The following is a 21,724-nucleotide window of genomic DNA, read 5'->3' as shown; positions in this document are numbered from 1 at the left end:
ATTTTATTTATTTATTTGACAGATCACAAGTAGGCAGAGAGATAGGCAGAGAGAGAAGAGGAAGCAGGCTCCTCGCTGAGCAGAGAGCCTGATGTGGGGCTTGATCCCAGGACCCTGCGATCATGACCTGAACTGAAGGCAGAGGCTTAACCCACGGAGCCACCCAGGCACCCTTCATGTCATTTAAAAAATATATATATTTTTTTAATTTTTAAGTAATCTCTACACTGAATGTGGGGCTCTAATTCATAACACTGAGATCAAGAGTTAGGTGCTCTACCAACTAAGCCAGCCAGGTGGCCCTTTCCCATTTCATTTATGATTTGATTTATTTGAGTTCTCTCTCTTTTGTTCCTTGATGAGTGTGGCTAAAGGTTTATCAGTTTTGTTTTGTTTTATTGTTCAAAGAGCCAGCTCTTGGTTTCATTAGTCTTTTTTGTTATTATAATTGTTATTTTTTAGTCTCTCATTCATTTCTTCTTTGATCTTTATTATTTCCTTCCTTCTGCAAACTTGGACTTTGTTTTTTTGTTTTTTGGTTTTTTTTTTTTTTAGTTCCTTTAGGTGTAAGGTGAGATTTTTACAATTTTTCTTGTTTCTTCTTCTTCCTTTTTTTTTTTTTTTTTTTAATTGTTCTTGTTCCTTGAGGTAAGCCTCTTAGAACTGCTTTTGCTGCATCCCAAAGATTTTGGACCATTATGTTTCCATTTTCTTTTGTCTTCATGTGTATTATAATTTCCTCTTTGATTTCTTTGCTGACCCATTGGTTGTTTAGTAGCATATTGTTTAGCCTCTGCATGTTTGTGTTTTCTGTTTTTTTTCTTGTGCTTGATTTCTAGTTTTATACTATTGTAGTTGGAAAAGATGCTTGATATCATTTCAGTCCTCTTAAATTTGTTGAGATTTGTGGCCAAATGTGATCTGTCCTGGAAAATGTTCCATGTGCACTTGAAGTCAATGAGTATTCAGGTGCTTTGGGTTGGAATATTCTGTATGTATCTTTTAAGTCCATCTGGTCTAATCTGTTGTTCAGAGCCACTATTTCTTTATTGATTTTCATCTTGGATGATCTAGCCATTGATTTAAATGAGGTTTTAAAGTCCCTTACTATTATTTTATTACTATCAGTTTCTCCCTTTATGTCTGTTTGTATTTGCTTTATGTATGTAGATGTTGGGTGCATAGATATTAATAGTTGTTAAATTCTCTTATTGCATGATTGTTTATCATGTTGTAATGTCCTTATTTATCATAAGGTCTTTGTTTTAAAGTCTGTTTTGTCTGATATAAATATTTCAACTGTAGCTTCTTTCCCCCCACTTCCATTTGTGAGTGAAATAACTTTTTCCATCCCTTCCTTTCAGTCTTTATGTGTCTTTTAGGTATGAAATGAGTTTCTTATAGGCAGCATATAGATGGGTCTTGTTTTTTATCCATTCACTTCCCCTGTGTCCTTTGATTAGAGTATTTAATAACTTATATTTAAAATAATTGATCAGTATTATAGAACATTATTTCATATATTTAATGGCCATCTTGTCATTTCCTTTCTTTTTTAAAAAAATTACTGTTCTTTTTATTATTTTATTTTTAATTAACATGTAATATATTATTTGCCCCAGGGGTACAGGTCTGTGAATCGTCAGGCTTACACACTTCGCAGCACTCACCATTTCACATACCCTCTACAATGTCCATAACCCAACCACCCTCTCCATACCTTCCTTCCCCTCCAGCAACCCTCAGTTTGTTTTGTGAGATTAAGAGTCTCTTATGGTTTGTCTCCCTCCCGATCTCATCTTGTTCCAATTTTTTCCTTCCCTACCCCCCAGACCCCCTAATCTGCCTCTCAAATTCCTCATATCAAGGAGATTTTATTTTATTTTTTAAAGATTTTATTTATCTACTTGACAGGTCACAAGCAGGCAGAGAGGCAGGCAGAGAGATAGGGGGAAGCAGTGAGCCCAATGAAGGGTTTGATCCCAGTTCCCTGAGATCATGACCTGAGCCAAAGGCAAAGGCTCAACCCACTGAGCCACCCAGGTGCCTCCTTTTTCTTATTTTAAAAATATGTTTACTTTTAAGTAATCTCTATACCCAGTGTAGGGCTTGGCCTCAAACCCTGAGATCAAGAGTTGCATGCTCTCCTGACAGTCAGCTAGGTGCCCCTGGTTATTTTCTTTTTAGAGTACCAGTTCAAATTATTTGTTGAGTTCTATTTTTTATTGTGTTTTTCTCTCTTTTTAAAAATTGTAGGGGTTCTTTATGTAGTCTAGATACAAGCTCTCTGTTACTTTTATGCGTTGCAAATATCTTCTTCTTTCAAATATCTTTTCCATCCTATGGCTTGCCTTTTCATTTTTTTCAGATTTTTTTGATGATAGAAATTTTAACCGCAATTTAGTAAGTTTAATAAGCTCTTCCTTTATAGCTAGTCCTTTTGAATCCTATTAAAAAATGTTTTTCCCCACTCTTTGATCATGAAGGTGTTCTTTTATATTCTAGAAAATTTTTTTAAAGATTTTATTTGTTTATTTGACAGAGATTACAAGTAGTCAGGCAGACATAGAGAAGGGGGGAAGCAGGCTTCCTGCTGAACAGAGAGCCCAATGCAGGGCTTGATCCCAGGACCCTGAGATCATGACCTGAGCTGAAGGCAGAGGCTTAAACTACTGAGCTACCCAGGCGCCCTTCTTCTAGAAATTTTATTTTACTTTCACGTTTAGATTTCTAGCCACCTGGAACTGACTTTTCTGTAAAACAAAGTAGGAGGCAATTTTGTTTTTATTTGATTCTTTATTAAATATGCCTGGTCATTTTTAAAAGTCTTTCTGCTTGCTCATTTTTTAAAAAAATCGACATTTATTTCTTCAAACAAGTATAGTTTTTTATGACCATATATAGTATTTTTTAAATAGTATAATATGGAGGTTAAGAATTTGGCTTCAGTCTCTGCTCAGCGGGAAGCCTGCTTCTCTTCCTCTCTCTCTCTCTGTCTACCTCTCTGCCTACTTGTGATCTCTGTCTGTCTAATAAATAAAAAAAATCTTTAAAAAGAAAAAAAAAGAATTTGGCTTCAGTACTAGATTGCTTGTGTTAAAATCTCTTAAGTTATTCATTCAGCATTTATTTGCTGAGCATCCACTACGTGTCAATCTCTCTTCTAGGGATGTCCCACCAAATAAAACAGACCAAAGTCCCTGCCTTCATGTGGTGGTGGTCAGGATGTGGATAATAACAAAAGAATATAAATTATATTATAGAGATATGTGTGTGGATAAAATCAGAGATGGGAGTAGAATATGAAAGAGGATGAAGTTTAGAATAGGGTGGTCAGGGAAGCCTTCATGGAAGAGGCAATAGTTGGATAAAGACCTGAAGCAGCTGAGGAAGTAGATCTTGTGACCATAATGGGGAAGGGTTATTTCAGAAAGAGGTAATAGCCGGTGAAAGCTCCTGAGGCAGGAGTGTATTTGAGAACAAGTAGTAACAGCGAGCCAGTATGGTTAGAACAGAAGTGAGAGGGTGAGTTATAGATAATGAAGTCAAAGAGGTAACAGGAGCCATTGAAGGATTTTGAGCACAGCACTGACATGATCTGACTATATTTAAGAACATTTTCTCTACCCCTTCCTGCCCGCCGTTGCCCAGCCTAACCACACCACTCTCCACACGGAGATTTAGTATAGTGCTTCCAGTGTCTTCTCCAAAGCGTACTTACCACCTGTGTCCTTTTCAATTAAGTCCTTAAGCCCTCCCAAGCTGCAGTTTCATCATCATAGGATTTTTGCGGCTCTTGAATGAAGTAACATATGTGAAAGAAATGTTAAAGTTGTTTCCACTATTCTTTGACTGGAACACCAATGAAATCAGACTGTACTCTTCTCTCCATCTCTGCCTCTGCCCTCCTAGCCCCAAAGTTCTAGAATCCTAGGATTTACAGATGTTGAACCACCCTTTCAGTCAGGAATAAAACCCATTTAGCCACAAACAGAAGAATGAAACTGGGCCATTTCCTTACAACATACACTATTGACTCAAAATGGTTGAAAGACCTAAATCTGAGATAGGAATCCATCAAATTCTAGAGGAGGGCATAGGCAGCAAATTCTGTGACCTCAGCCACAACTTTTTGCTAGACACGTTTGCAAAGGCAAAGGAAACAAAAGCAAAAATGAATGACTGGGACTTCATCAAGATAAAAAGCTTTTGCACAGCTAAGGAAACAGTTGACAAAACCAAAAGATGGCCGACAGAATGGGAGAAGGTATTTGCAAAAGACATATCAGAGAAATGGCTAGTATCCAAGATCTGTGGGAACTTATCAAACTTATCAAACTCAACATCCAAAGAACAAACAACCCAATCAAGAAAAGGACAGAAGACATGAACAGACATTTCTGCAAAGAAGACATCCAAATGGCCAACAGACACATGAATAAAACCTCCACATCACTTGGCATCAGGGAAATGCAAATCAAAACCACAACGAGGTTGTTGGGGATTTCACTTTTCAAGGAAATATTCTGGGGCCTGCTGTTTGGTATCTCTTCTCTGGTGTCTGTACATTCATAGTATGTGTATCTATTTAATCATTTAGTCTGCTGCTTTGGCAAGAGTAGAAGGCTGAGTAAGGACTTGTTGGCTCCCTATTACACAGGGAAGGGGCAGTCATCATCCCCTGAGGATGAGAGCCAATGTTGTTATTTATTTCTTTGAGTTATTTTATAGTCAATTAAAATATTTTTTTCTCTTTCTGCTGTAGTTCACTTAGCAGCCATGGAAGGTCACCTTCACTGCTTTAAATTCCTACTCAGCAGAATGAACAGTAAAACCCAAGCTTTAAAAGCCTTCAATGATAATGGAGAAAATGTATTGGATCTGGCCCAGAGGTTCTTTAAGCAGAACATTTTGCAGTTTATCCAAGGAGCTGAGTATGAAGGAAGTGATCCAAAAGATCAGGAAAGTAAGTAATAAACCTGAAATGTTTTAGCATTTAATACGTAGAGTAAGTCGAAAAAAAAAAGTTATAAGGCAAATGTTATGTTTAAATATGTTACTTATAATTGTTCACACATTCATTCAGTTTCTCTTCTTTATTATGAAATATTTTAGGCAGAAATATATAAAGATTAATGCAATGTAATGAATACATTTTTTATGCCACTGATTTAAGAATAAAATGCTGTACATTTAAAAGCTTCTTGATTCTGTCTCTTTGATATCATTCATTTCTTTTTCTTCTCAGAGGTAACTATTGTTTTGGATTTTTAATTCCATTCTATAGGTTTTCTATTTAGTGAATATGTACTCACAAAAATATGCACTATTGTGTGTTTTTGGAGAAATAGACTAACATGTTCTAACTAAGAAATCCTAAAATTCAGCAGTCGAAGGATTCATATGATTGGCCCAGGTTGAAGAGTAAATCTGTGCTGTGCTGGCTTTCTTCCCAACTAGCTTTCTCTGCTTGTAGCAGATTTAGCAGGAGGTGGGGAAGGGAGCAAGACTATAAGATTCAGACCAGAGATTTTCAAGGTCTGATTTGTACTCATTACTTTTGCCAGCATTCCATTGGTGAAAGTTGAGTCACGTGGGCACACCAGCTGTGGGGAAGCCTGGGGGATTCAGTACCTAGCTGAGAAGACTCACCTCAGCTGAAGCTCTCGTACTATTGAAGGCAGAGCATTTTAGTAGACAACTAACAGTCCTTGAAACTTCTTTTAAAATCTTATGAAAATGGCATTTAAACAGTATGCATTCTTCTATTCCTTGCTTTTTTCCAGAAAATACTATGTTTTTGATATTAGACCAATGGAAGTATTCCAGTTTATCCTTTTTGTTATATAGTATTGCATTTTATGAAAACCATTATTTATCCATTTTCCAGTTTGTTGTTTAGATTGTTTTTCACTACTACAGTCAGTGTGGTCATGGATATTCTTGTATGTGTCTCCTTAAGTACATATACAAGAGATTCTTTAAAGAAGTAGGTCACTACCTTTTTAACACATAGCCCCCACAGACAGTATTTGCGTGGCACACTGGGATTGTTGGTTGTGCCTTCTTGAGGGACTGCCTATCTTCTCTGAAGACTGAGTGTTAGGAGCTTGGCTTGGGTAAATAGGTGTGCATTCTGCTTTAGGGTTTGCTTAGTGGGATATGCCCATCTTCAATATAAACAGGGATTGCTAGATTTTTCATCAGAGTAATTACAGAAGTTTACACTCTCATCAGTAATGTTTGGTGGGAATTTAGAGGAATGATATTCAGTATTGTCAGACTTTACAATTTTTGCCAATTGGGCGTGAAAAGCCTTAATTTGTACTTTGATTTTCATTTTCTTTTTATTATGAATGAGATTGAATATCCTTCTGTAAGTTAATGGATATTGTAGTTTTCTCCTCTATAAATTTCTTGCCTATACTTTTCTCCCTTTTTTTTTTAAGATTTTATTTATTTATACATGAGAGATAGAGAGACAAAGAAAGAAAGAGAGAGAGAGAAAGGCAGAGGCAGAGGAAGAAGCAGGTTCCCTGTGGAGCTGGGAGCCTGATAGCAGGACTCCATCCCAGGACCCTGGGATCACAATCTGAGCTGAAGGCAGAGGCTTAACTGACTGAGCTACCCAGGCACCCTAGTTTATACTCATGAAACGATCACAATCTAGATATAAAACATTTCCATCACCTCTGGAGTGAACCTCTTGCAGTTCACCCTTACTTTCACCCTGGCCCCACACAACCACTTACTTGCTTTCTGTCCCTATAGATCAGTTTGAATTTTCTAATGGAACTATTTTGAGATTCATCCCTGTTATGTATATTAATAATAGTTCATTCCTTTTAATTGTCGAATAACACTCCATTATATGGTTGTATTGTATATTTCTTTTTAACAGTTAACCTGCTGATGAACATTTGGATTATTTCCAATTTTGGACTATTATTAATAAAGCTGTTCTGAACCTTTACATAGATATATGTTTGTAGTTCTCTTGGTAAATATGGAAGAGGGGGATGTATGGTGGGTTTTTGTTTAACTTTAAGAGGTTGTGTAATAGGGGCACCTGAGTGGCTCAGTCATCTAAGTGTCTGACTCTTGACCCCAAATCAGGTCTTGATCTTAGGGTCATGAGTTCAGGCCCCACGGTAGGTTCCATGCTGGGTGTGAAGCCTACTTAACAACAACAACAACAACAAAGTTGTTATTAACTATTTTGTAAAGTAGTTGTATTGCTTATATCCCCACCAGACATGTATGAGAATTCCATTTGCTCCGTGGAATTGCTAGCACTTGATACGGTCAGTCTGTTTTATTAGCTGTTCTAATGGATGTGTAGTGTTACCCTACCATGGTTTTATTATACATCTTCCTGAAAACTAATAATATCGAGCATCTTTTCAAATGGGCATTCATATATCTTTTTTTTTTTTTAAAGATTTTATTTATTTGACAGAGAGCACAAGTAGGCAGAGAGGCAGGCGGGGTGTGGGGAAGCAGGCTCCCTGCCGAGCAGAGAGCCCGATGTGGGGCTCCATTCCAGGACCCCAGGACCATGACCCAAACCAAAAGGCAGAGGCTTTAACCCACTGAGCCACCCAGGCGCCCCTCTTCAATAGTTTTCTAAAAATTTGTCAGTTTTAGCTTTTTAAAGGATTTTTTTTTTTAAGATTTTATTTTATTTATTTGAGAGAGAGAGACAGTGAGAGAGAATGAGCGAGGAGAAGGTCAGAGAGCGAAGCAGACTCCCCATGGAGCTGGGAGCCTGATGCGGGACTCGATCCCGGGACTCCAGGATCACGCCCTGAGCCGAAGGCAGTCGTCCAACCAACTGCGCCACCCAGGCGTCCCAGTTTTAGCTTTTTAATTCAGATCTTTGATCTACGTCAGGTTAAATTTTATGTGGAATTTTGAGTGAAATTAAGTGTTCATTTAAAATTTTGTTTACCCTCCACACATATATAGGTACTTGTCCTAGCACCATATTTTTTGGAAAGGCTTTCCTTTCCCCATTGAAATATTTTGTCAGCTTTGTAAAAAGTCAGTTGGCTATATATGTATGGGAGTGTTTCTGGCCTCTGCATTCTGTCTTATATATCTGTTTATTTGCCAATACCACAACTGTCTTGATTATGATAGCTTTATGGTAAGCTGTCAGTCATATCAAAGCTATTATGATAGCTTTATGGTAAGACTTAGAATTGGGTAGTGTAAGTCTCCAACCTTGTTCTTTTAAAAATACTCTTTGCAGGGGCACCTAAATGGTGCAGTTGGTTAAGTGTCCAACTCTTGGCTTCAGCTCAGATCACGATTTGGGGGTCGTGAGATCGAGCCCTGTGTTGGGTTTTGTGCTCAGCACAAAGTCTGCTTGGGACTCTTTCCCTCTCCCTCAGCCTCTCCCTACTGTATTCTCTCTTTCTCTCTCTAAAATCAATCAATCAATCAATCATTCAAAATAATCTGGCTGTTCTGTTTCATTTCTGTATTTAAAAATGAGAATAACTATACCTCATTTAACAACTAAGTTGTTAAAATGGTTATAATGAGGCATTACTTACCAGTGCTTATTACCTTGTCTGGCATTCAGTAAGGGCTCAGTATATGTAGTTGCTACATTAAAAACATTTTATCAAGTACTTACAGTTAGGTACTAGGTCAGGTACACTTATACAGCCATGTGTGTATGTATATGTGTTTGTATATATATGTATACTTCATGTGCTTCCAGTTTTTATACAAAGGGTTGAAAATGACCATCTTCTTGGTTTTGTGTTGGTCTTGACGATGGAATATGGCTAAGAATAGTTCTGGTACAGTACTACTCTTGGCATGTTTGAAGTCCTGTGGGGAGAAAGGGCTACACAGTTAATAATAATCTTATTTTATGATTCTCTTTTTATTACTTGTCATTGTGTCAACTGAACTAATTCTAGTGTAACATTCTTAATTGAGTTAATATTGAAATTTGAATTTTGTGACTGCTTAAGGCAGGGGAAAGAAGACCTGATACATTTACTGAAATGTTGAATTTTTATTCATAGCCTTAGCATTTCCAGGTCATGTGGCTGCCTTTAAAGGTGATTTGGAAATGCTTAAGAAATTAATTGAAGATGGAGTAATTAATATTAATGAACGTGATAATAATGGATCAACTCCTATGCATAAAGGTGAGTTATGATTCCTGCTTCGTTTTCAGTTCTGACACAATTATTGTTTTTTACCTTTTAAAATAATTATCCCTTAGAAACACGTGAAAATGTAGAACTTACCCTAATACCCTAGGGGATATCAGTCTCCCTTATATGGTACACAGAGTACTTATTTTCAGTTCATTTGTGATACTCCTCTTATGATGCCAGAAATTAACTATCACATTTAGGGTAATTCCAGTGAAAATTCTCTTAAGACATTGACGTGTTAAGATATGAAATTCACAGCTGGAGAAGTTTCTTAGGACTAATATTTTCTTTGGACTAAAATGATCTATTAATTCTTGCTAAAGCATGAAAAAGGTATAACAGAACTTGAAAAAAGGTATAGCAGAATTTTCTTATTGTACTCTGTAAAAATGTTTTTACTTTTATAGAAATATCAATGAACATTAGATTTAAACACAATTTCCGTATGTCCGCCACTTTCATCTGTATTCCCTACTTCCTTCTGTGTGGAATTCTAAAATATCAATTAGCTTTTTGGTTTTTTAATCAGACTTTGTCAAATTGTCAACACCTTGTTGAGAGTATGGGTACTCTAGTTTTTACTTTTGCCAGTCTTCCTTTAATTTATAAAATCAAATACCAAATCTTTAACTTAATGCATCTGAAATTTCCATTCTGCTTCATTTGTGATATTGTAAGCTATTTCATAATGTAATGGCCGGTATTTCTTTTTTTTTTTTTTTTTAAGATTTTATTTATTTACGTGACAGAGAGATCACAAGTAGGCAGAGAGGCAGGCAGAGAAGGGGAAGCAGGCTCCTTGCTGAGCAGAGAGCTTGATCCTGGCTGTATCCCAGGATCCTGGGACCATGACCTGAGTCGAAGGCAGAGGCTTAACCCACTGAGCCACCCAGGTGACCAATGGCCAGTAATTCTTATAAAAATTTTAAAGGGGGCACCTGGCTAGATCAGTCAATAGAGCATGTAACTCTTGAAGTTGGGGTCACGAGTTCTAGCCCTATGTTGGGTATAGAGATTACTTAACTCTTAAAAAAAAGAGGGCAGGGGTAGAGTAAAAAGACAGTAGGGTAGCTAAGGCAGTCGTGTGTTTGAATTATATTTTATTTTGTAAATAACTTCTGATAGTCCCAATCATAGGTTATATTCTTGTTGGTTAGCTTCTTAGTTTAATTGTTAAATTTGGTTTACTTCATAATGAATCTCCGATATAGAATTTAAACATCATGTGTACCAATAGTTTTATAAGACAGGTTAGGTGGAGTAAGAAGAAGGGGAATGCAAAGGGGGGTTCTTCTACACACAGAGAGGTTCCTATTTCGGCAAACACTTTATTCCAGACTTGGAAAATCTCACTTCTCCATCTTAGCTTGGCTCTCTAGGGGGTTAGCTCTTCACCATGGGATTTGTGAATGGGGAGGAAATTTAAAGTGTGCACTATGTATATGTATATATATTTTAAAATGTGGTACCCTGGAGCAAAACCTTCATTTATTATCCTAGATAATAACACTTAAAAAAAAAAAGATTTTATTTATTTATTTGACAGACAGAGATTACAAGTAGGCAGAGAGGCAGACCAGGGGTGGGGGGGGGAGCGGAGCAGACTCCCTGTTGAGCAGAGAGCCTATGTGGGGCTGGATCCCAGGATCTTGGGATCATGACCTGAACTGAAGGCAGAGGATTTACCCCACTGAGCCACCCAGGCACCCCTAAATATAACCACTTTTTATTACTATTGTATATGTAGGGTATCATTCAGACACTGTAGCAAAAGATAGGTGTGATCATAACCTTTATATTTCATCTTCACAGGAAGAATTAAGTTTTATTGATGGCTGTTTTTCAGCCTTTCTCAGTCGTTTCTTCACCACTGGAACTAAGATTGAAATGAGGGACCTGGAAGTAGATTCTCAAGGGCTTGATGCATAACAGTAGGGTGTTTGTGATGCAGCCATTGTGAGAAGATGGGAGGGTGAAATTGAGGAACCCAGTGTTTGCCTTTCACCCCTTGTCTTGTCAGTCTGTCCATTGACGACTTCTAGGCCCAGGGGTGGAACAGGGAGTGTGATGGGGGATGATAAGTGGCTAGAAGTAGGGGAAGGGGCCTTTTGTGTACACTTGGCTTTCCTGGTGAACATCTGAGTGTTTAGATTATATCCAAATTGGGTAAATTAAAGTTGTCTCTTTATAACTTAATCCATTTTTACATTTATTAATCTCTCTGCTGCTTTTTCTTTAATTTTGATTTTGATTCAATAAATAAGTTGCGGTGTTTAAAGATTCTTCTTTTTTTTTTTTTTGATAGAGATCACAAGTAGGCAGAGAGGCAAGCAGAGGGGGGGGGTAGCAGACTCCCTGCTGAGCAGGGAGCCTGATATGGGGCTCAATCCCAGGACCCTGAGATCATGACCTGAGCTGAAGGCGGAGGCTTAACCCACTGAGCCACTCAGGCGCCCAGTTGCAGTGTTTATTATTGAGGCATTTTTCTTGGTCATTTAATAATTGTTAAATCCACTGTGACTGCTCCTTTTTTTCATTTGCTAAGCCATAAGTATTTCAAATGATTTCTTAAAAATTTCTAGCCACAGAATAATTTTATCTGTTATCTTATAAAACATTGGTCAAATTAATCAACATATCCTAACCAATGTACAATAAGGATCTTGGGTAAAAATCCTTTTATTTTATTTCATTTTAGAGAAGTTACTTAGCTTCCCATCCCCCTCTTTGTAATCATTACCTGTGTAATAAAATTTAAATGTGGGGTTAAGCTCATTCTCTTTGACAAAAAAATTATCTGTGATTCATAAACACCTTTTGTAACTTTTAAAAAAAGATGGAATATATTGCTGTTTTTGTCTAAAGTGAGGTTATTTCTAGAGGTCTGGGAAATCTTGTACTGTTTTGAGTGTTGTTTTTTTTTTTAATTTTATTTATTTATTTGAAAGACAGAGATCACAAGCAGGCAGAGAAGCAGGCAGAGCGAGAGAGTGGAGGAAGCAGGCTGTCTGCCGAGCAGAGAGCCCAATGCAGGGCTTGATCCCAGGACCCTGGGATCATGACCTGAGCCGAAGGCAGAGGCTTTAACCCACTGAGCCACCCAGGCACCCGTGTTTTGAGTGGTTTTGGATTTTCTGTAGGAGAGAGCAAGAAAGCCCAGAATTTTCAGGGGCCAATTCTGAGTTAGGGAGATGGCTCTGAATGAACTAAAAGAGGACAGAAGAGTTCTTACTTTGCCACAGTATCTGACTTTGTGTCCTCTTTTCTCTGTTGCCAGTATTGAAGGTGAATTCCCTTTTTGAGGCACAAGAGGTATATCAAAAGCTCCTAGTCTTTGATTCATTTTACAGAGGCACTTATAGTCAGCACCCACCGTATGTCTGCACCATGTAGACAGTGTGAGGTCCAGACCTTACTGCTAAGGAGTACTACTTCCAACCATGAACATCTAGAGATTTGTAGAAGTCAGGAGTAATTGATGCCAAAAAGTATTTGTTTCTTAAAATACATGCAGTAGGAATTCAGGAGTAGAAACTGAGGAATAGAAGAAGTTGGTAAGGGTTAAATTATGAGAGACATGTTCGTGGGAATTCAGAAATAATACCTTATGTTTATATGCTACTTAATGGGGTGTAAAACTGTCATCACATTTAATCCTTATTTTAATTTTATGAACCCTCTTTCTAAGTATGAAATCATCTTTGTAAAAGATGAGGAAATTGGGGTCCAGAGGAATCAGTTTTCTTTTTTTATTTTAAGATTTTATTTATTTATTTGACAGAGAGAGATCACAGTAGACAGAGAGGCAGGCAGAGAGAGAGAGAGGGAAGCAGGCTCCCTGCTGAGCAGGGACTAGATCCCAGGACCCTGAGATCATGACCTGAGCCGAAGGCAGCGGCTTAACCCACTGAGCCACCCAGGTGCCCGGAATCAGTTTTCTTGACTGAGGTTACACATCTGGTAAGAGCAAAGCTGACATTTTTCTTAGTATCCTCATTCACTTATTCTTGCCTCAACTTCATAGACATTTATTGAGGGTCTGTATGTGCCAACCATTTGCTAAGTTCTGTCCTGCCCTCCAGTCTCACTGTTTAGTAGGCCTAAAGTCAGATCTTTTAAGTTTATTAATATCTTTCCACCCAGCTTCCCTGAATCTTCAGATGGATCTAGAAGGATGGGTAGAAGTTAGATGAACACATAGCTGAGGGCTGGGCACTAGGCAGGAGGACACATAGACAGAGTTGTGGAGGTGAAAATTAATCCTGAATGCTTGTATTAAGGACAAGATTTAGAAAAAGGTGGTAAACAGTTCAGGTGATTAATGAGGGGCCTGTAAATGTTGAGTCATGAGAGTCAGAAGAAGAATCTGTTTACATAAGATGACCAAGATTTTCAAAGTCCATGTAGTCAGCCCTGTGGCTGGACTGTGCTCATATTTCGGTCAGATGCAAGATTCGTCAGGAGCTATAGATAGCAGCAGGCGAACTCTGGATAAAGACTGGGAAAACCTAGATTATAGTTTCAAATTCATTACTTGCATGCTGCGTGATGTTAAATAAATAACATCTTTGAGCTTCAACTTTTATATCTTCTTCAAATTTTTATATAAATTTTATATTGGGATGCAAAGTCCTCTGTATTGGAGGTAAGCCCAGTAGATTTTTGATTAAGTATTTGCCTAATGAATACATAAATGAACAGAGAATAACATCTGCCCAACTTTTGTTGGTTACTACAAGGATCAGTATTTATGAAAATATTCTCTAATGGTACTGTCCGAGATAATCAGACAACTGTTACTAATAACAATAACTTTTTGTGTGTATTTTTGTTTTTGTCTTTTTTTTTTTTAAACAGCTGCTGGGCAAGGCCACATAGAATGTTTGCAGTGGATAATTAAAATGGGAGCAGACAGTAATATTACCAACAAAGCAGGGGAGAAACCCAGTGATGTGGCTAAAAGGTATCCCTGTCTGCTTCACTTCTTTCTTTTGTTTTTAAGGTTTTGGGTATACTCTCTTACACTCAGAAAGCTCTTAGGATTTAATGGAATTATAGGACTCCATCAAATGCTGACAGAGTAACAATTTTCCAGCTGAATTGACATTTGATGATAAATCAGCTCTTCTCACTAAAGTAATGATTTTCAGCTGGAAAGTAGTATTGTCCCCTTTCCTGGTGGGGGGCAGGATTTGGAAATGCATGGAGGAGTGTCACATGACTGGAGACTATCACTGATATATAGTGAGGTCGGGTCCAGGAATGCTGAACATTTGACGGCGCTTAGAACTGTGGTACAGAATGAAGAATGGTGTCACCCAAATGCCCCTATTTCTTTAGAAATACTGTATGATTAAGAGGCATAATCAAAAGGAGCCTCTTAGGTTCTGAAACAAATTTTAATATTTACATTTGAATTAAATATAGCACCTGCTATTAAGCATCTCCTGCTCATCTCCTATGCAGGTCCTCAAGGAAAATTTAGTCCATCCATTTGTTCATTCGGTTATTTTTCATTCAACTTCCTATGTACTTAGCATGTCCCTATTGCTATGGTTAGTGTTAGGATTACAAAGATGAAAAAACACAGTCCTTGTCCTCAAGTCTAAAATCTTATAAAGAGATTCAGTACATAAACATAATTATTATTAATTATAATCATTATAACATATTAAATGTTATGTATAAGATACAATGAGAAAAAGTGCCCAGGTCTTCCTGTTTGAAAGCTTTGGGGAAGTTAGGAAGGAACAGAAGGGGAACAGAATTTATATAGAGGTCAATGAAAATTTTTATTTATGGAGGAAGCAACATTTATGCTGATGCCTTAAAGGAGGAAGTGTTGTAAGATAGTACCTTATGTGTTTGAGTAATTGCTTGTGGTCCAGAACTGCTTGAATGTAAAGTAGGAATGTGGGCTAAAATTTGCAAATGAGGCCCAACAGGATGCTCATCATTCAATGTTTATCATGCATTGATTGCTGTGCAATTTTTAAGAGTTCATTGTCCTTACAATTTTGAGGGATTTCTTTGAGGCCTTGGAGCATGATTTTGTGGTACCACGTACCTAGGATCATTATCTACTTAGGCCCACTTTAGTTTTACTTTGGAAAACAGCTTTATTAAGGTTTAATTGGTATATGATAAAGTACACATCTTTGTACAGTACAAACTGATGAATTCTGACATAGGTACTTACCCATGAAACCATTACTGCCATCAAAATAGGGAAAGTCTCCTTGTGCCCCCTTTGTAATCTGTCTCCTTCCCACTGCTCCCCACTTTCCCTTCCCCAAGCAAATACTGATCTGCTGTCTGTCACTATAGATTAGTTTGTATTTCCTAGAATTTTATATAAATGGAATCATATAGTATGTACGCTTATATATCTGCCTTCTTTCGCTCAGGTTAATTACATATGAGGTTCTTTCATGTGTATTTGTAGCTCATTTCTTTCTTATAGCTGAGCAGTACTCCCTTGGCTATAGAATTCCATAGTTTGATAATGTGGTAACCTGTCAAAGGACATCTTGATTATATCCATTTTTTGGTAATTATGCATAAAGCTGCTCTATCCATTTTAAAAAAAATTTTTAAATTTTTAAAAAGATTTATTTATTTATTTATTTGACAGAGAGAGATTGCAAGTAGGCAGAGAGGCAGGCAGAGAGAGAGAGGAGGAAGCAGGCTCCCTGCTGAGGAGAGAGCCCGATGTGGGACTCGATCCCAGGACCCTGAGATCATGACCTGAGCCGAAGGCAGCGGCTTAACCCACTGAGCCACCCAGGCGCCCCTATCCATTTTTTTAAAAAAAAGATTTTATTTATTTATTTGTCAGAAAGAGAGAGAGAGAGAAAGCACACAAGCAGGCAGAGGGGTAGGCAGAGGTGGAGAGAGAGGCAGGCTCCCTGCTGAGCAAGGAGCCCGATGCGGGACTCGATTCCAGGACCCTGGGATCATGACCTGAGCCGAAGGCAGTGGCTTAACCCACTGAACCACCCACGTGTCCTTGCTCTATCCATTTTGGGTAATTATGCATAAAGCTGCTCTAAACATTCATGTACAATATTTTTTGTGTGAACATCAGTTTTCACTTCACTTGGGTAAATAATTAGGAGTAGGATTGTTCATCATATGATAGGAGTATGTTCACTTTATAAGAAATTGCCATCGTGCCTTTGAAAGTAACCATGCCAGTCTGCATTCTCACCAGTAGTGGATGAGAGTTTCTTTTGTTTCTTATCTTGCCAGCATTTGATATTTTTCATTCACCAATGGAAAATATACAGATGGCAAATATGTATATGAAAAAAATGCTCAAAATCATTTTTGTTAGGAAAAGGCAAATTAAAGTTTAGACAATGAGGTTCCCCTATATATCTTAGAATTTTTGTAATTCATGCACCAAAATGCTAGATGTGTATATAGTGTTATAGAAACACTATGAATCTGGCATAAAGTTGGTACTCAGTAAATAATAGCTGTTAATTTTAACTTAGTAGTAAAGATAATGAAGTCTATTAACCTTACAACTTCTTAAGATGTTTGTTACCATATCTTTAATTATGTGTGGTACCTGGTGCAAGGTAAGGTGAAAGGTAAGGATATTTGTGTGCATGTGGTTGTATAGGTATGTGAAAAAAGTGGGATTTGAGATTTTGTGTTTGAGTAGTTCTCCATGTCATAAGAGAAAACATTAAACATTTCAGTTAGCAAGACTCTGAGAAAACCAGGCAGATTATATGCAATCACAACATCAGCTCCAAAAGCAAGGCTCTATTACTGGAAGCTTCATTGAGATATGGGAAAGAGCAAAGAAAATAGAAAATGTAGATGGAAAAGTCACGATTTTTTCATTAAATTTCAAGGCCATGCCACGTTTTGGGGTTGAGGAAGGATGAAAATTAAGGGGCCTAGAGCTATATTTAGCCCTAAAACTGGAACCAGAACTATTTCTGAAATCTCAATTTGGCCATCAAAAAAGGTAGTAAATATAGGTAACAAGTAGGGTGGTTCTGGGCTTTCTATTCAGTTGAGCAGCTCTGTCTGGGGGCACCCCACATGTTCTTTTGATATTGGGTCTCCTCTCCCAGTTGGATTTTCACCAATAAAAATTATGGAACAGCCTTTAACATGACTGTTTGTCCTCAGTGTCCAGTAACTCTTTGAGCTGGATGTATGTTGAATTGTCACTGACTTTTAGGTGCAGTTTTGCTCCTTTACTTGGGGCATTGGTAGCATAATGTACAGAGTGTAATTCGCTAAATTAAGTGGAGAGTACAGTTTCAATTTGAAGAGGATTGTGAATATTGTTAATTACTGATTCTTTTCTACAGGTTTGCCCATTTAGCAGCTGTAAAGCTGCTAGAGGGACTACAGAAATATGACATAGATGATGAGAATGAAATTGATGAAAATGATATAAAGTTTTTTTTAAGACATGGTGTTGAGGGAAGCACTGATGCCAAGGATGATTTATGTCTCAGTGAGTCGGATAAGACAGATGCCAGAAGTAAGTGTGGTAACTCTGTTGTGATTTATTAAGAAATACAATAGCCAGTTTTTACCACAAATCTGGAAATTATTCTAAAGACATGGGCACCTGGGTGGCTCAGTGGGTTAAAGCCTCTGCCTTCGGCTCAGGTCATGATCTCAGGTTCCTGGGATTGAGTCCCGCATGGGGCTCTCTGCTCAGCGGGGAGCCTGCTTCCCCCCCTCTCTCTGCCTGCTTCTCTGCCTACTTGTGACCTCTGTCTGTCAAATAAATAAATAAAATCTTAAAAAAAAAGACATTTAGCATCTGCAAAGTAAAATACATTGATATTTTTTGGGGGAAATAGACTAGTACAAATACTTGTACTAGGGGTTTTTCAACACAGAATGTAAGACATGATCTCTGTCCCTCAAGGAGGAAAAAGTTATATAGGAGGAAAAATTACTTAAGTGGATCATAAGAAACAGGGAAATAAGCATCTCAAGTATTTCCATGGTAAGTTGGCAAATGATTTTTACAGATTAATAATAGCAAATATCTATTGATTGTCTACTGTGTGCCAGACAGTGATGTACGTATAATCTTGGGGTTGTGGGATCAAGCCCCACCTTGGCTTTGTGCTAAGCAGTGAGTGTGCTTGGGATTCTGTCTCTCCCTCGCCCTCTGCCCTCCCTGCCCCAGGCCCGTGCACTTACACAAGTGTCTCTGTTTCTCAAAAAACAAAAAAAAACAAAAACCCTTAAAAAAGATAGAACTGATAGGACTGATAGGATTTGCTCATAGATTTGGATCTGAGGTGTTACAGAATGAGAATAATCCAGGCTGACTCTTAGATTCTTGGCCTGGGCTACTAGGTGGTAGTTTAAAACACTGTTCACAACAGAGTAGAGTAGCAGGGGAGGCTTTTCACAAGTGGAATTTGGACTTATCCTTGAAGGGTGGCCAGAATTAATTAATTAATTGTTTAATTTATTAGAGAGCACATGAATGTGATAGAGTATGAGCAGAGGGAGGAGCAGAGGGAGAGGAAGCGGACTCCCCCCGAATAGGGAGCCCAGTGAAAGGCTCAATTCTCGGGCACTGAGATTATGATCCAAGGCAGACACTTAGCAGACTGAGCTACCCAGGTACACTGAAGGATGTCCAGAATTTAGATAGGCAAAAAAAAACCCCACAAAAAAACAAAGAAGCATTCCATTTACCCAGCTTATATTCCAATATATACTGTGCACACAGGTCTAGACTAAGGGACTAGTGCAGTGCATCAGAAAAAGTCCTGCTTTCTGGAATTCAGAAAACATTCTGAACCTGCTCAATATAGTATTAAAATAAGTGACTGAAAACGTGCTGTATTAATTCTTTTTCTCTCTCCTGTTATTCAACATAGGTTTATTGAATACCTGTTACACATTAGGCACTGTTCTAGGTGTTAGGTTTACATTGGTGAACAAAAAGATAATTCTTCCATATTTACATAATTCTTTTTTTCTTTAAGATTTTTTTTTTTTAAGTAATCTCTACAGCCAATGTGAGGCTCAAACCCACAACCCCCAAGCTCAAGATGCACATACTTTACGGACTGAGCCAGCCAGTGCTTCCGTATTTGCTAAGTTCTTAAACTGACCTGGTTCTTTTTCTACTTCTTCAGGCTCTAAAAGTCTTGATATCCGCTCTTTAATTCCCACAATTAGTAACATATTTGTTGGTGGGATTTCCTAAAATAGTCTTGTAGTTTCATTATGAAATAAAAATTTATAACTAAGTAAAAAATATTTTTTCTTTTTTCTTTCATATGAATTGCATTATGGAGACATATATACCAAAGTTATAATTTTCATAATTAGCAATGAAGGACAGTCGTATATCATTAAATGATGTCCTGTTGTGCTTAGATTGCCATAACAATATACCATTGATTGAGTGGCTTAAACTGTAGACCTTTATTTTCTTACAACTACAGTCTCTCCAGTTTTGGAGACTGGAGGTCCCAGGTCAGAGTCTGGCAGAGTCTGTTTCTGGTGAGGTCTCTTTCTGGCTTGGAGATAGCCACCTTCTTTCTGTGTCCTTGCATGGGAGAGACTAAGCAAACTTTGGTGTGTCTTCTTATAGGGATACTAATCCCATTGGACCAGGGCTCCACCTTCATGACCTCATCTAACTAATTACCTTCCAAAGACCCCATCTCCAAATACTATCCCATTAAAAATTAGGATTTCAGGATATGAACTTAGAGGAGACAAAAACATTAAGTCCATAACAAAGGGTTAAACATTGAAGTACTCCAAATTAGTGAGTACAAGTGGGTGTGTTTCTGTCTTTTAAGGGGACATGTTATTGTCCCCTTGATGCAAATGAATATTCAAGAATGAGCAGGACTGTGGCTTATTTTATGTTACATTATTGAACATACTGGATCTCATTTGATGTCTAGTAATGGGAGCAAATTTTAATTCCTCTAACATTTCTACTGGTGGTAAGGCATAGAACTCTTGTGTCAGAACTTATATTTTCCAAAATCCTAGTGGTCATTATTTACATTTCCCTAGTGTTTTATACTCATAGAATCCTTCAACATACATCATTCACAGTAAGCCTGTGAAATAGGTAATATCTTTGTTTTCTGTTTCAAGAAAATCGCATTTAGTATAATATTAATATTTGATAAAGAGTCTGATGTTTAGTTTATTTAAGTACTCTCTACACTCATGACCCTGAGGTCAAGAGTCCAAACCTGAAGTTCTCCATATTTAGGAGTCTGTTTCTTTGTTGTTTGTTTGCAGCTTGTTTGGGACAACATCATATACTTGGAGAGTATTATGCCAAGTGAAATAAGCCAGACAGAGAAAGACAAATACCATATGATTTTATTTGTATATGGAATATAAAAAAAAAAAAGCACAACAGATGAACAAAGAAATAAAATTTGTGAGAGCTCCCAGAACGTTGTCAGGCAGATCACTAGTCTCCAGGGTTTGGTGAAAGCCTCTTCCCTAGCTAATGCAACCAAGGGAACACCTGAAGATGTTGATGTCAGAGGCTCCTAACAGACAGCCCACTGAGCTCACCCTATAGTGAGACTCAGAGTTAATGATCCCTTCAGTATTTCCAGATAGCTTTATTTTAAAGAGCTTTGTTTACTCAATTTTAGAATGGCATGTTGGGGCAGAAGGAGAGGGAGAGAGAATCTTAAGGAGGCTCCCAGCCCATTGCAGGGCCTGATGTAGGGCTTGATCTCACAACCCTGAGATTGTGGCCTGAACCAAAATCAAGAGTTGGATGCTTAACTGACTGAGCCACCCAGGCATCCTTAAGTAGCTTTATTAAGATATGATATTAAGATATGATTCACACACCATTCAATTTACCCATAAAAGTTAACACAGTTTAATGTTTCTTAGTTTCTTAGTATAGTCACAGATTTGTATAACCGTCAGTATAATACATTTTTAAACATTTCCATCACACCTAGAAGAAACCCCCACGTTCATTAGTAACCATTCCCCATTACCCCTACTTTCTTTTAACTTCCTCCCAAATCCCATCACTAGGCATTTTCTTTTTGTATAGATTTACCAATTCTGGGCATTTCCTATGAATGGAATGGTATCATAGGTGGTGTTTTGTAACAGGCTTTCACTTAAAACAATGTTTTCAAGGTTTATATACCTTGTAATGTGGAACATTCCTTTTTATTGCCAAATAGTATTCTTGTATGGATATACCAATTTTATCATCAGTTCACCAGTTGATAGACATTTGAGTTGTTTTCACATTTTGACTATTATGAATAATGTGAACATTCATATACATCTTTTTGTGTAAACATGTATTTTCATTTCTCTTGGGTATATACCTTGGTCTTAGTTGGAACTGCTGAGTCATTTGGTAACTATAGGTTTAACATTCTGAGGAACTTCCAAACTGTTTTCCAAAGTGGTTGCATCACTTCGCATTCCCACCAATGATGCATGGGGGTTTCAGTTTTTCCACATCCTTGCCAATATTTGTTACTGTTTGTCTAATTGATTGAAGCTCTTCTAGTGAGTGT

General features: G+C 37.7%; 1 protein-coding gene across 1 annotated transcript in view; it reads left to right on the top strand.

Moving 5' to 3' along the window:
- Positions 1-21,724, top strand: part of ANKRD42 (ankyrin repeat domain 42) — a 55,940-nt gene that overhangs the window by 21,670 nt on the left and 12,546 nt on the right. The window contains exons 5-8 of the mRNA XM_044258425.1: positions 4,766-4,966; positions 9,045-9,170; positions 14,040-14,145; positions 17,519-17,694. Coding sequence (XP_044114360.1) covers positions 4,766-4,966; positions 9,045-9,170; positions 14,040-14,145; positions 17,519-17,694 — 609 coding nt within the window. The remainder of the gene's footprint in view (positions 1-4,765; positions 4,967-9,044; positions 9,171-14,039; positions 14,146-17,518; positions 17,695-21,724) is intronic.

The sequence above is a fragment of the Neovison vison genome, chromosome 7, assembly GCF_020171115.1.
Source record: "Neovison vison isolate M4711 chromosome 7, ASM_NN_V1, whole genome shotgun sequence".
Taxonomy (NCBI): Eukaryota; Metazoa; Chordata; class Mammalia; order Carnivora; family Mustelidae; genus Neogale; species Neogale vison.
The sequence above is the reverse complement of the archived record's forward strand: the minus strand, read 5'-3'. Positions and strand labels throughout refer to the sequence as shown.